Consider the following 13,914-nt stretch of genomic DNA (forward strand, 5'->3'; position numbering starts at 1 on the left):
ATGAGGCCAGGAAGCATATAACTAAAGACTGTTGTGCTATTACATAATGATGCTCTTTCTACAAATGTTTACATGTTGTATTTTGAATTATTTGGCTATTAAATTTACTCAATATTCATACATTATGAATGTATGGCATCCACTAAAGCAGCATTGCTCATCAATAATCCATCCATCCATTTATGTTTTCTTATTGATTTCAGTGCCAGTAAAAGAATGTAATGTCAGGTTGTTCCCAGGTGATTTTTATGTTTGCACATGAATGAAATGGAGTAACACATGTAATTTGTTTTGATACAGGTTTTGGCTACAGGTCTGAGTGGGCTGTACTCGTCTTTGCCTACCAAGTTAGATGTACCAAGTGAGGAGTGGCACTGTCTTCACCGTGAAGACTGGCAGCAGCTGCCTGCTCTTGTGCAATTTCTTAACTCCCTGGAGTTCTGCAACGCTGTCATACAGGTTTGTGCTAGTGCTACTTCATTTCTAGTTTAGTCTTCCTGGAAGATTCTAGTGATCCTGAAGACCTTATTCAGCTAGTGTGTTTAATTTGGCTAGAGCTCAACTTTGCTTGAAAATGGCCCTACAGAAACAGTCCTGGACACCCCTGGTCTGTAGCAAAAATGTACAATGAATTTACAATCAGACACAAGACTTTAGGAAGAATGTTTGCAAAATGTGCAGAGGAAGTTTGTGACAGGAGACAAAGGTTGAGCTTTTAAATAAACATTATAAGTCCCTTATCTTTATATGTGTTTTTACTTCCTGTAATCTACTTGGCACATAGAGTAAATGTATCTCATTTTAGCTTTGCTTTGTGTGCAGGTGGCCCATCCTTCCATCAGAGACCAGTTGGTTGGCTACATCCATAATGGTTTTCTGGTACCTGTTCTAGCACCAGCATTACACAAGGTTAGTGAGCCATGAGACTTTTTTTTTTTTTTTTCTAGATCTGACAGCTAATATAAATAAGATTTGCTTTCAAACAACCTAATCTTATGTAGCTGACGCTTGAAGAGGTGATGACCACAACAGCATACCTGGACCTGTTCATACGCAGTGTTTCTGAACCTGCATTACTGCACACCTTCCTCAGCTTCATTCTGCTCCATCGCCATGACAGTGTACATATTTTGGATACACTAGTCAGCCGTATCAATACTCCCTTTCAGGTAACCACAGTTTTATCCTGAATTTCAGCCATTTACATTAGACAATCTCAAAAAAGGGCAACTGAACTACTGTTAGTAACATAGGCTACAAAAGTATTAAAGGGTTAGTTCACCCAAAAATAAAAATTCTGTCAATTATGCACCCTCATGTTATTCACCACTCAAAAGACTTTTGTTCATCTTTGAAACTGAAATTAAGATATTTTTAACAAAACTTCTGAGATTTCTCTCACCATTAAAAGGTCATTACACCAAAACATTCAAGTTTCAAAGAGATCATGAGACAAAATAAAAGTGATCCATATGAATCAAGCTGTTTAATCCAAGTCTTCTGAAGAGACACAATCAATTTATATAATAAACAGAATTAAGTTATGCTTTTATTCACATATAAGAATTGATCTATGCACATACATAGAGCATATCAAACAGGTAAATGGCAGGTACCATACTTGCATAACTTACAAAAACAAATCTCATTGTTTATTGTAGAAACTCAAGCATACTTGTATGACACACAATAAAAACCACATTAGCCCTCATGCTCATTGTTTATTTCATTTGTTCAATATCTTAATTTTTGTCTTGAAGTTGAACAAAAGTCTTATGAGTTTGGAATGACATGAGTGTGACTAATGATTTTTGTGTGAACTATGCTTTTAAGAAGTGGTTGGTATATTGGGTAGAGGAATGAAGGTAAATGTTTTCCAAATGCAGACTCTTTGTAATACATGGGACTAATATTTGAAGTCAAATATTAGTTTTCATAGCATGTGTATTCAAACAGAACACCCTATGGCACTGAGCCTCAAGCATCCTCTTAGTCACGATAAAGTCAACTTAACTAAGATTAATATGAAACAATGTTTTACATCAATTAGATTATTGCTTTTAAATATGCAGTGTCTTCATTAAGCTATTTTTGTAGAACTGTGTTTTTTATAGGCTGTGCTTTTGTTCCAGCTTGGCACTGTATCTCTGGCTCTGTTTCGTACTCTCATTGGCTTATATTGTGAGGATGTCATGCTCCAGTTGATTTTTAAGTGAGTATACTTCTGCAGACCCTTCATGTTTATTTACTCATTTGGTGTATTTCTGACAAGATTTTCATCATATGTATTTTAAATATTCTCAAAGGCTATGTTCAGATTGCAGGCAAATATGGTCTTATGGTAAGTGGTCAGAATCTAAATCTTTTCGATTCTGATTTGGGCCACTTCCATATGTGGTCCTAAATCAGATACAGGTCAGATGATTTGCCATGTGACCTTAGTCTGAACAGTCATATCAGAATTCATGCAACTTTTACATCACTTTAGATCAATGTTTGTCACAATTTTATACTGATGAGAGGCAGTCCAAAGATTTTACATATCGGTAGTTCTTTGGTCTCTCTGTTAATTTGGAAGATCGCAGCAAAGTTAGTCAGTGAGCTGTTATAAATATTACAGTGATAGAAAAATCTCCTCATCCTTGTCTGTGTCCTCTTCCACTGCACCTCACCTTATAAATGAATGCGTAAACATTGACTTTAGTGACCTCCATGTTTACTTCTGTATGACTGTGTGCCGTCTTTGTTATTGTTCTTTTGCACATGTGGGTCAGTTTAGGACCATGATCAGTTCACACTCAAATCTGATATTGGCCACATTTAAAAAAAATAAATGAATAAATAATAATAATAATAATAATAATAATGTGAACAGCCACCCAAAGATACAGATCTGAGCAAGAAAACAGAATTGAACACTTAAGGCTTGCAGTGTGAACGTAGCCATAGTCTCGGTGTTGGTCATGTGACATGTTAATCACTTTCCATTTTGGGTGTAGCTTCTTAAAGTGCATTTCTTGTGGCACTATAAGTGGTCTCTCTCCTTCCCCCACAGGTACCTGATCCCCTGTAACCATATGATGTTGAGTCAGCGTAGAGTCCTGAGAGAAAGAGACTGTTACTCTGTATCGGCTGCCAAGTTTCTAGCCCTTACACCCTCCTGCTGCTCTCCAGAGATCATCCCCCCTCCACTTAGACAACTGGACTCCATCCTGTGGTCAAAAGTCACTGATGGCTCCCATTCAGGAACAATAGGTATAATGTAGTTTCATTACTTCCTGTCGAACAGTTTGCCATTTCATATCATTTGAGTTTGCAGTGTGCATAATGTGTAATTTTAATAACAAAACATTCAAAATTTTATAAGGACCTAGATCATGGGTGTCCAGTCTTGCCCCTGGAGGGCCAATGTCCTGCGATCTAGCTTCAACCCCAATTAAACACCTGAACCTGCTAATTTAAGGTCTTCAGGATGACAGAAACTTCAGGGCAGGAGCAATTTGGAGCTGAACTGTCCATAGCATTGGCCCTCCTGGAGCAAGAAGTGGACACTCCTGTCCTAGATTAATGAATAGCCTTTGAATTACTTTGAAAAAACGACTTTAACAATTATCACTTTTAAGTTTCAGTGTCAAAAGTGAGACATGATTTCATGCATCCATTTGTATTGGTCTCCACAAAATTATGTGTTAAAGACTTGATCAAAATTGCTCTGTGGGCTGTTTGTCATTTTTGTGGGCTGAAATGCCATTCATGTCTCAGTGACTTCCGTCTTATGAATTAAATCTGCAACATACTTCACTGCATCAACTTAATTTCTTCATTCCAGACTATGTAATCCGCTTATGTCTGTGCCTGTTATTAAAAGGTTTACAAGCTAATAGAAATTCCAGAGCACTACTTTAGTAAGGATCAGTTTTTTGTGAAAAGGAGGTCATGAAACAAAATGAGAAGTGTATTAACAACAGTTTTAATATTGCTTGTATATCTTTCTCTAGAACCAGTCCTATCAGAGGACGACGACTGTGGTAACTCCTGTGTCATTGGCTCAGAGATCTACCTGGATGTCAGTTACCTGCATTATTTGTATGACGCACAAAACAGCATCAGTCACTGTATGCGATCATGCCGTGTGTGGTCCGCCCCATACGACGGTGAGAACCCTCCTCCAGAAGAATACCAGCGTAGTACCTTGGAAGAAGCAGGTAGGACTCGGCCACCAATTAACAGCAGGAAAACCCCAAATCAGAAGCATCACTCCGGTCCGCCCCTCAAAGATCTCACTGCTACTCCCGGATTGCTGGAGCTGGAGTGGGATGATAGTTATGATGCTTGTCCAACACAATTGCATCCAGAGGAAGATCAGGAGGCTCGTCCCATCGTGGAAGAACCCCCAAAGCACATTCAAGAACTAAGGAGAACTGCTATTATGATTGTGAAGGGCTCTTACATTGAAGAATCGGACTTCCAGAATGATGTTATGGTCTATGACCTGGTAGCTCAGAAGGATGCCCATGACTCTGGTAACAACTATAATTTGTCATCCAAACCTTCTGAACCAGCAGAGCAGAAGGTGTTAGATGGACCAGTAACCGATAAAAAGACTACAAATTCAGTATCTTCAATGAGCAATGGCTTGAGCTCCCCAGTAGATGAAATGGATGGTCAAAAGAAAGGGTCACAATCAGACCAGAAGCCAGAGGGCCCAGAAGGGGAGGACCTCATGGCCCAGTATGAGGAACTGATTAGAACTCTGGGAGCACAGCCTAATAGTCCAGCAAAAGCAGACAGTGAACTCAAGAGTCCTACAGACCACATGGATGATGAGGAGGATGAGATGGACTTTAACTCTCTCTCACCAGAGACACCAGAGGCAGAAAAGTTGCTGTCTCCGTTTGGGACCAAACCTTGCAGTGGGAGCAAGGGTCATGCTGCGCCTTTTACAGGTCAGAAAACATATTTTGCTAACTTGGAATTCTTTTAAAGAAATTTGTTTTTCTTGCACTTTGTTTCATCACAGTGGCTGTTTGAAATTTCCCCCTATACCCTTAGATACTGCACTATTTGAGGTGATGGCCATTTGTAGTGGTGTCCAACTATAGTGGACATTATCGAGTGCACTCATTTAATTCCATAATGCACTTCAATAACATGTATACAACTAATGTACACTATACAGCAAGACTCTCAAGAATATCTATGCACTGCGAGCATGCGGCGAATGAATTCCCACTTTGCACCAGAAGAGGACATCCATAGCACTTACGGCGCACACTCAGTGTCCAAATTTGCTCACTTTTTTTTATTCACTCATTCAGTGGACTAATCTAGGAAATAGTTAATGAGTGCTTATGGGGTTATTTTGGATACAGCCAGGGACAATTTTTTTGTTCTACACCCAAATCAGACATACCTGAAGCAGGGAATACATGGAATACTAGCATACTGAACAGTACATTAATGTATATTGCCTGCTCATTTAAAGAAATTGTTTGTAAAACAGTATGCAGTATGCTATAATTTCAGCTGTACTATGCTTCTGATGTCACAGACCTAACTGTTTAACTCAACAAGTGGTATCTAGATGCCATTTATGCAATCATTTTACATTTGCATGGCAGTCATGAGTCAAGAAAGATCCCAACTGATGCTGCTGATTTTATTATTTTTACTAGAAATGGAAGGTCAAAGTTGAGTGCATTGCATTGTGGGACCCAATATCTCATAAAGTGTTAGCTTTAGTTTAATGTTTTGTATGATATTTAGGTTTGTGTTGTTCTGGCTCATTTATTTATTTATTTGAGTTTCATTCCTGTGTTTTTTGAGTTCCACACTTCTTGTCTCTATTAGGGCCGTTTGTGAGTGTACTGCTGTCTCGTCTAGAAAACATGCCGAGTAACTCTCTCCATGTGAACCTGCTTCTGACCGGCATCCTGGCTCAGTTAGCTGCTTACCCTCAGCCCCTGCTGCGCTCCTTCCTTCTCAACACAAACATGGTGTTCCAGCCCAGCGTCCGCTCACTATACCAGGTACTGAAGTACATCCACTGTCTGATCTACTTGTATATCTGTTCTTATATGTTTTGACATGGACAGTAAGGCAATATTTCTGCCCCTTTTTATTATTTATTTATTTTAAAGATTTAATATTTTCAATTTGGATTTGTCCCACTTTCAATCAAATGTGGATTTTTAGCAGCTAGAGGGTCAGGTCTGAATAAATGAAGTCTTGAACTCAGATTAACATGCCAGATGTTTTGAGTGTTTTATTTATGCAGGTCAGTTTAGAAATGTCACCTGTTCATACCATTGTCTAATGTGGGGCACATTTAAGAGCTCATGTGAACATTGCCTTGGATTTAAGGGATAACAATTTAGATTTGGGCCACATTCAGCTGTGGTGTGAATGTAACCTTTGTCTCTATAACTCTAATATTATGCAAATACATAAACCAGCTAAAACAACATCATTGGCACATCTCAGAATGAAAGTGCCAAGTTTTTGCTTTTGTCAGTATAGGAGAGTCTCTCTAAAATGGGCATGGAGTCCTCAAAATCTTAGTGAAATGGCTCTTTGCATGATCATCTTGCTGTCTGATACAGAATTCTAGAGGTGTGAATCTTCATTTGCATCATGATTCAATTCGATTACAATTCAGAGGGTAAGGATTAGATTATAAAATTATTCTCGATGCATTCTTTTCCTCCAGTTCTTTTATTAATAATTAGCGTGAATAACACATTGAGATCTTTTTTCGTTGCTTATTGCGCTTTACTGTTTTTAACACCAAGTGTATAATGCACTTTATTTTCTTATTTATGCATGTTCTTTTTTCTAAAAACCAAAACGTGACCAAATATCTGCTTTCAAGTAGTTAAGTACATTATCTGCGAACATCAGATGCAAGTGATTTGCTTCCAAAGGACATGCACAACTTTTTTTTTTAATAATATATAATAAGAGTACTTTAATTACAATGGAACAGTACATTAATACATATGACAGGCCGATTTAATTACATTTTTTAAAAATATGCATTGATGCATCGCAATTCGTAAAAGCGATTATTTTCCATAGCTTTACATAATTCATTACAGTTTTATTTGTAAACGAGTAAATAAACTGAATTATACTTTGTTTCCTATCATTAAAAGCAGGTACATTTAAATACATGGGGCAACCAGATGCTTTCTCAACCCATTTCAAAAGCTTTTGTCTTGCTATTCTACGTCACATTGCATTGATCAGCATGTCTTTGAGAGGCATGTGTTAGATCTGCCGCTTCATTTGTATATCAGCAGACACAAAGATGTGCTTTGACACAAAGCCTTTACACCTACACAAATGTTTGGCACAAATTTGGAACAGTTTTCACATTTCTGTCTGTTCAATTGAGTTTTTTTTTTATTTTATTTTTCTAAGAACTGAATGAAAATGCAAATTAAGTCTCTGACAGTAGGTACCACTTATAGAAATGCAGAAATATAGTGGTAGACAAGGGCATCAATGCAGAGTTTTCCATTTCTGACACCTGAATGAAAGTTCAACTGTATTTACGTGTTTTCAAACAGCCGATTCGCTTTGGTGTTTATCAAACAACACCAACTACAAGAGTACTGAGACAAGAGAATACTTCTGCTATTCACTGACTCTTATAAAACTACAACTTGGTGGTGCTCATGAACAGACTATTTTGCTGAGTAACAGCGTCATGTGACCAAAAGCAAATCTTATTGGTTGGCCAGGTTTTTTGAAGTGTAAAGGAAGAGATTACATCTCTCTGTAAGAAAACAAAACCCTGTCACATTTGAATGTTCTTTTCTGTCTTAACAGACACATTAAAAGCCGTTTATTCTAATTAAAATGTTTTTGCACTAATCAAGACATTAGCCTAGGTGTAAAACAGACCATTACAACTGTTTTTTGGTTTTAGGTGATCCAGTCACTTTTGAATGGATTTCAAGGGGAAAGGGTCTCTTGGTTCTTTTCTCCTAAACATTACTAAACAAGTGTAGTATTTCAAGCAGAAATCTGTTATTTCCATGAAGTACATGAATTCTTCAGATGTGTTTCAGATGATCAGTCACTGCATGTTGGTAATGGACATAATGAGGATATTCCATGAAGTGGTTTGAGTGATTCAATCACAATTTTTTGGACCATGTTTACAACTGTATATAGCACTGTCAACTTGTGATGGATCACCTGAAATGTGGTCATTAATACATTGTATTAAGAGGAGAGTGTGGAATCTGTTTATTCATTCATTTTCCTCTCCCTTCTTGCCTTTTCATTTTAATTTTGTAGGTACTGGCCTCAGTAAAGAACCAGATAGAGCAGTGGTCAGCGAATAATAAAGACTTCCCTGAGCTCCTCACAGCTGCTCAGCACTGCTTATTGGCAAGAGAGAGTTCACTAAGAGGTCAGAGTATGTTCATATCCTTTCAGTCATGTTGTTTTATATATTAAGACATGAAGTAGCAAAGCTTAATAAACACAAAACTGTTTTATGAATGATCGATATGTACAGTAAATGTTTCATAAACATGACCTACAGTGGTTGTCTGCTTCTGTGTCAGCAGACTATTTTCTGAAGAAGACAGTTGCACACAACAGGTGTACTGTAGCTTGTCCACAGGGTCTGTAATCATGAAAATAATCAAGAGAAAAAAACACTAAAATTAACTGTATAGGGGTTATTAACTGTATCTGAGGAAAGTTTTATTCATTTATTGTTTTACTTGCATATTGCTGAAAAGCCAATAATAATTTTAATAGCGGATTCAGTCATGACAACCTACCCCATATGGTGTGACACCGTAATGTATAATATAATATAATATAATATAATATAATATAATGTAATGTAATGTAATGTAATGTAATGTAATGTAATGTAATGTAATGTAATATAGACACTAAAAACTGGAGTAATGATGCTGAAAATTCAGCTTTGCCATGACAGGAATAAATTACATTTTAAAATATACAATATGGAAAACAGTTATTTTAAATTGTAATAAGATTTTACAGTATTACTGTTTTATAATCTTACCGATTCCAAATTTTGAATAATATAATATAATATATAGACCTGTGAAAGAACCTGTGCTCTGATTTACACACTTTGTTTTACTTTGAATCTAAGTTATTTTAATTTGTTATATACATATATATATATTAAAGTAATTTTTCTCAGTTACAGGGGTGCATAGCTGCAGGTTTTTTTTTTTTTTTTTTTTTTTTGTATGGCAATATAAACTGCTTCATCTTCTTCATTTGACTTGTTCAGTTACTCATCTTTTTATAGGTTTGAATGATAGGCATTATGAGAATGTTTATGTATTTTACAATTATTTTTTTATTTATTTATTTTTTTCCATTTCAATCTAGACTCTCAGAGTCCACAGATTGGAGATTGGCTCCATGGTTCTGAAGCTGACAGAATTAAGAAGAACCAAATCCAACCTAAAACTGTGGTTCCTTTAAACAAAACTGAGGTATATGCCACAGTTCTTTTCACAGAGTTCCTAAAAGAACTGGCAGCCATTGCACAAGAACACTCCATCCTTTCTCATCTTCCCACAGAGCAGTAGCCTTTGATTCTGTTTGTTTGTTGTTATTGTTTCCAGGAAACTTTTGACATTTTGAATGAATTTTAGTTGAAAGCGCTATAACCTCTAAATTAATGTGGGAATGTCTTTCTATTTTTTTTTTTTTTATGGGGGATTCCTTCAGCGTGTTTTTGTCTGTTGTGTGAACAGTCTTTGCACTGCAATCATTTATTTATGCATTACCAAACCTCATTTCCCAGTACCCACAGTTGCACACAAATCATCACTCATAAGCGTCACCTGCCATAAGGCAGTGAATTGATGTGCCTTCACTTCATAAAAGTCACTTACAGACACAAAATGCTGGACAATGCCTAACTGAAACTTCAGGCCAAAACCAAAGAGTGACGGCCATACAGCCATTGATCATAAAAAGGTGACGGGGCATTAGACATTAATAACAACACTTGACGACTGAATGCTCTGCAGACTGTTCAGTGATGCTGATGTCTTTTGCTGGATTTTTCTCCTGATGGCCTTATACTAATAGTGCCTATTTCTTTAGTCCTTAATTTTCAACATTGTCTGTACAGTTTTCTAGACAGTAAACATACTTTGTAAACCTGGTCACTGGCTGTTTTATACAACTGACCAAATGACCTGTAGAATTGCGTGATTTTGAGAAGTAATTCTTATACAGTTCAGGTTCTTTGTAGAGCATCACTGATATTAACGTAGTAACTTTCACATTGTACTAAGTTGATAACGAAAATTTTTGAAACTAGCAACATGCCTACTTGTTAATCAGGATGTATCTTTAATATATATATATATATATATATTTTTTTTTATATATATATATATATATAATATACAGTCAAACCAAAATGTATTCAGACACCTTGAACATTTCATTCATTAATACAGTTTTTTCACTATGGTTTAAAAAAATGGTAATAAAATGTTATGATCTCAGTTAAACTGTGTCAGAAAAAATAATCTTAATTACGTCTTAAGCACTTAAGCAAAAATGGTCAGGTCAAAGTGTTTGAATTTTTGGATCCAAATTTTTATACATTTTACTGGTAGTCCACTGTAAGAAGAAATTTTGGCTATAATATGTCACAGTTTACTTTATTTTGCTATCCTTAGTTCCATAAATGAATTATAGTGTCCTGCACCCACTAGTAAAAAAATATATCAAAAATGTCTGAATATTTTTTTTGGTTTGACTGTATATATGTATATACACTTTTATTCAGCAAGGATGCATTGAATTAATCCAAAGTGACAGTAAAGACTTAAATTGGTACAAAAATAAATAAATAAATAAATGCTGTTTTTTGTTTTTGTTTTGTTTTTTACTTTAAATTCATCAAATAATCCTGAAAAATACATCACCGTTTCCATGAAAATATTAAGCAGAGCAACTGTTTTCAACATTGATAATAGTAATAATAATAAATGTTACTTGAGCACAAAATCAGCATATCAGAATGATTTCTGAAGGATCATGTGACACTGAAGACTGAAGTAATGATGCCAAAAAGTCTGCTTTGCCATCACAGAATTGTTTCTGTATTGGTTATCAAATAAACACAGCATTGGAGAGCATTAAAAAAAAAACTTAAACAATAGTGTATTTTAACTATTTTAGAGTTACATAAAATGATTTAAGACATTGGGGATTCAAGATAACAATAAATAGGCAATTACTTTGTTTGCATGGCCTCTGAAAATGGTCATGAATGGCATTTATTTTGTTGAAACAATCAGAAAGACTATGCATATACATCACATATTTTAAATGTATATAAGAAAGCAATTGATATACAATTCCAGTGTATCTAAACACCCTATATGCAAAAGAGAAAGTGTCCTTTAGTATAAAAGTTGCCTTGATTTTAAAGTATTTTTGCAGTCTGCAGATGTCATGTTATATACATCAAAACACAATGAACAATGCTCAATAAAGACTGTATATTGAAACTCTGGAAATTCACCAGATTCCTCAGTACATTGGTTTTTAGTACAAACTGATAGTTGCTAATGCACCATAAGCAGTTGATTATGAACATTGGTGGTTATGCTTTAAATAGTTTTTCAGAGAAAAGTAACATTTAAAATAATTAAATAATATTGACATATTATTTGATTAAATGCCTTAAACATATTCTTTTTATATTAAGAATATTCTCCATAGTCTTTTAGATGTTTTGCTTTCTCTCTTGTACAAATTGTCAATCAAAACCTGATTACCAAACATCCTGAGGCCACAATGTAGCTTGTCAGTCCAAAGATATTTATATGCATTTTTATGTAATGTAGGTGACTGCTTTATAGGGGGTGAACAAGTGATAGGTTAGAAATGCTAGATTAAATTGCCTTTACTGGTGGTAAGCATTACTTAAATTGTACAGTTCTGTATGTCTTGATTGTAAAAAGAAATGCTGAATCTGTATAAATGTTACCAACTCATATTTTCACCTTCTCCTGTTTTATTTTTAGAAAGGAAACTTAAACATTTTCTGTGTATGTCAACTGGCAATAGTTTCTATGTCAGAAATGTATAAGGCATGACGTCTTGAATAAAGACACCTCACGTCGGCTAACAGAACTTTGAACTGCCATACGAGTGAATGGGCAATAACATTGTCAATCTTCATTGCTTTATATACACACACACACACACATATATATATATATATATATATATATATATAATATATATAATATATATATTCTGGTGTAAAGAAATTATTTTCTTTCTCAGGTCTTGTGATATTTCTCTTCCATGTGGTCATGTGGTGCCATTGCTGACAGCATGAAATGGGAAGGGGTTTTAACACCCTTTTATAGTCAACTGTCTGCTGGACACCTGTGTAATGAATAATTAGACTCATCTGTTGTTGAATTCTTGTTAAATTAGACATTTGTAGTCTAAAATTTAACTGCTCCAGAGACTTTAAGTGGGGTGTACTCATTTTTGCATCACCCTAATTTGAGAAACTATTTAAAGTTAAATTTATTTTAAGTAAAACATTTTGGAAATTGTTTTTGTTCATTGAGATATTGTTTAAAATGTTTCTTTTCAAAGGGGGTGTACTCATTTACGCTGAGCAATGTCCATACATATATATCTTAGCAAAACAAAAAGTACTCTCGTTCAGCTGATTATTTATTTTTTCTTTTCTTCCCAGAATGTTTAAAGTGTAGATATTTGTATTAAATTAAAAAATAACAACCGAAACGTAAACTGAACAAATTTTACAGACATTTCAAATTCAATTGAATTCAAATTAAGTATGATGACCATGGTACTGAGATGATTCATAGGTCTAGAAATAATTGTATGTGAAAATCATGCTCCACCAGAGGGCGCTAGTTACTCATGACATGAGTGTACTTTACAGACCACCATCAAGTTATCGTCAGAGCTGGGTAGATTACCAACTGATTCCCAATTACATGACAAAAATTGTAGTTAGTTACGTAATACATTACATTACACATTTAAGGTAATATAATCTGACTACTTTTTCATTATAGATAACTTTTGACCTAACTTTGACTTAACTCATTTATCACATTGATTTGAATAGGATACGCATTGATAAATAGAGTTTTTGATATAAAACTTATTATTGACTTAACCCCTAAGATTTTACATTAATAAGCTATTTCAAGTAAATATATTAAGTCAGTGAGGTTCAGCTGAAAAAAACGTTAGATAGAGGTATCCCTGCATGTAAGTATGAAATGACATGAATTTGTACATTTTAATGGATTTGAAAGACAAAAGACAGTAATACATAGTTAAATGATTCACTCTGTGGTAAGTTAAACAATAATGTGTTCGTTAGGAGTTGATTTAGATATGCAATGTTGAAATGCTGAGAAAATGTGATTTCTGCAAATCAAGTGATCAAATGCTGTGGGTCTCAGTTTTGAGAAGATGTCTAGTGACTGGTCTGTGTGTGCAATTACACAAACCTGGAAGACTTTCTGAAAGTATATAAGCAGGCTTTTTTTAGAAAGAAAATTTTAAAAAAAATTGTAGGGAGAATCAATGAATTATGAATAATTTACTGCCATTGTGAGGATAATATGTAACCATGTATTCAATAAAAAAAGTAACTTTAGTCTGATTACGAGTATTTTAAAATGTAATATAATCTAACTACAAGCACTTAATGTTTGGAATCTGATCACGTAATCCAGATTACATGTAAATATGTTGGTTCTGACCGAAAAAAGTTGTAGTCTTAGAAGTACAAAAAACATTGCATTTATTTCAATCACTCTGCCAGCAGAACTTTCATGCCAGAAGACCTTGACTGTGCTAGCAATGGCTAATGGT

At 35.0% G+C, this 13,914-nt stretch overlaps 1 protein-coding gene across 2 annotated transcripts in view; it reads left to right on the forward strand.

Moving 5' to 3' along the window:
* fhip1aa (FHF complex subunit HOOK interacting protein 1Aa) overlaps window positions 1-12,095 on the forward strand; it is a 40,699-nt gene extending 28,604 nt beyond the window's left edge. For both annotated transcript variants that reach the window (XM_067403017.1, XM_067403016.1), the window contains exons 5-13: window positions 301-459; window positions 823-909; window positions 1,002-1,169; window positions 2,133-2,212; window positions 3,056-3,255; window positions 3,999-4,946; window positions 5,851-6,029; window positions 8,308-8,422; window positions 9,394-12,095. In XM_067403017.1, coding sequence (XP_067259118.1) covers window positions 301-459; window positions 823-909; window positions 1,002-1,169; window positions 2,133-2,212; window positions 3,056-3,255; window positions 3,999-4,946; window positions 5,851-6,029; window positions 8,308-8,422; window positions 9,394-9,596 — 2,139 coding nt within the window. In that variant the 3' untranslated portion in view covers window positions 9,597-12,095. The remainder of the gene's footprint in view (window positions 1-300; window positions 460-822; window positions 910-1,001; window positions 1,170-2,132; window positions 2,213-3,055; window positions 3,256-3,998; window positions 4,947-5,850; window positions 6,030-8,307; window positions 8,423-9,393) is intronic.
* Window positions 12,096-13,914: the final 1,819 nt, after the last annotated feature.

This window comes from Chanodichthys erythropterus, chromosome 12 (assembly GCF_024489055.1).
Source record: "Chanodichthys erythropterus isolate Z2021 chromosome 12, ASM2448905v1, whole genome shotgun sequence".
Taxonomy (NCBI): Eukaryota; Metazoa; Chordata; class Actinopteri; order Cypriniformes; family Xenocyprididae; genus Chanodichthys; species Chanodichthys erythropterus.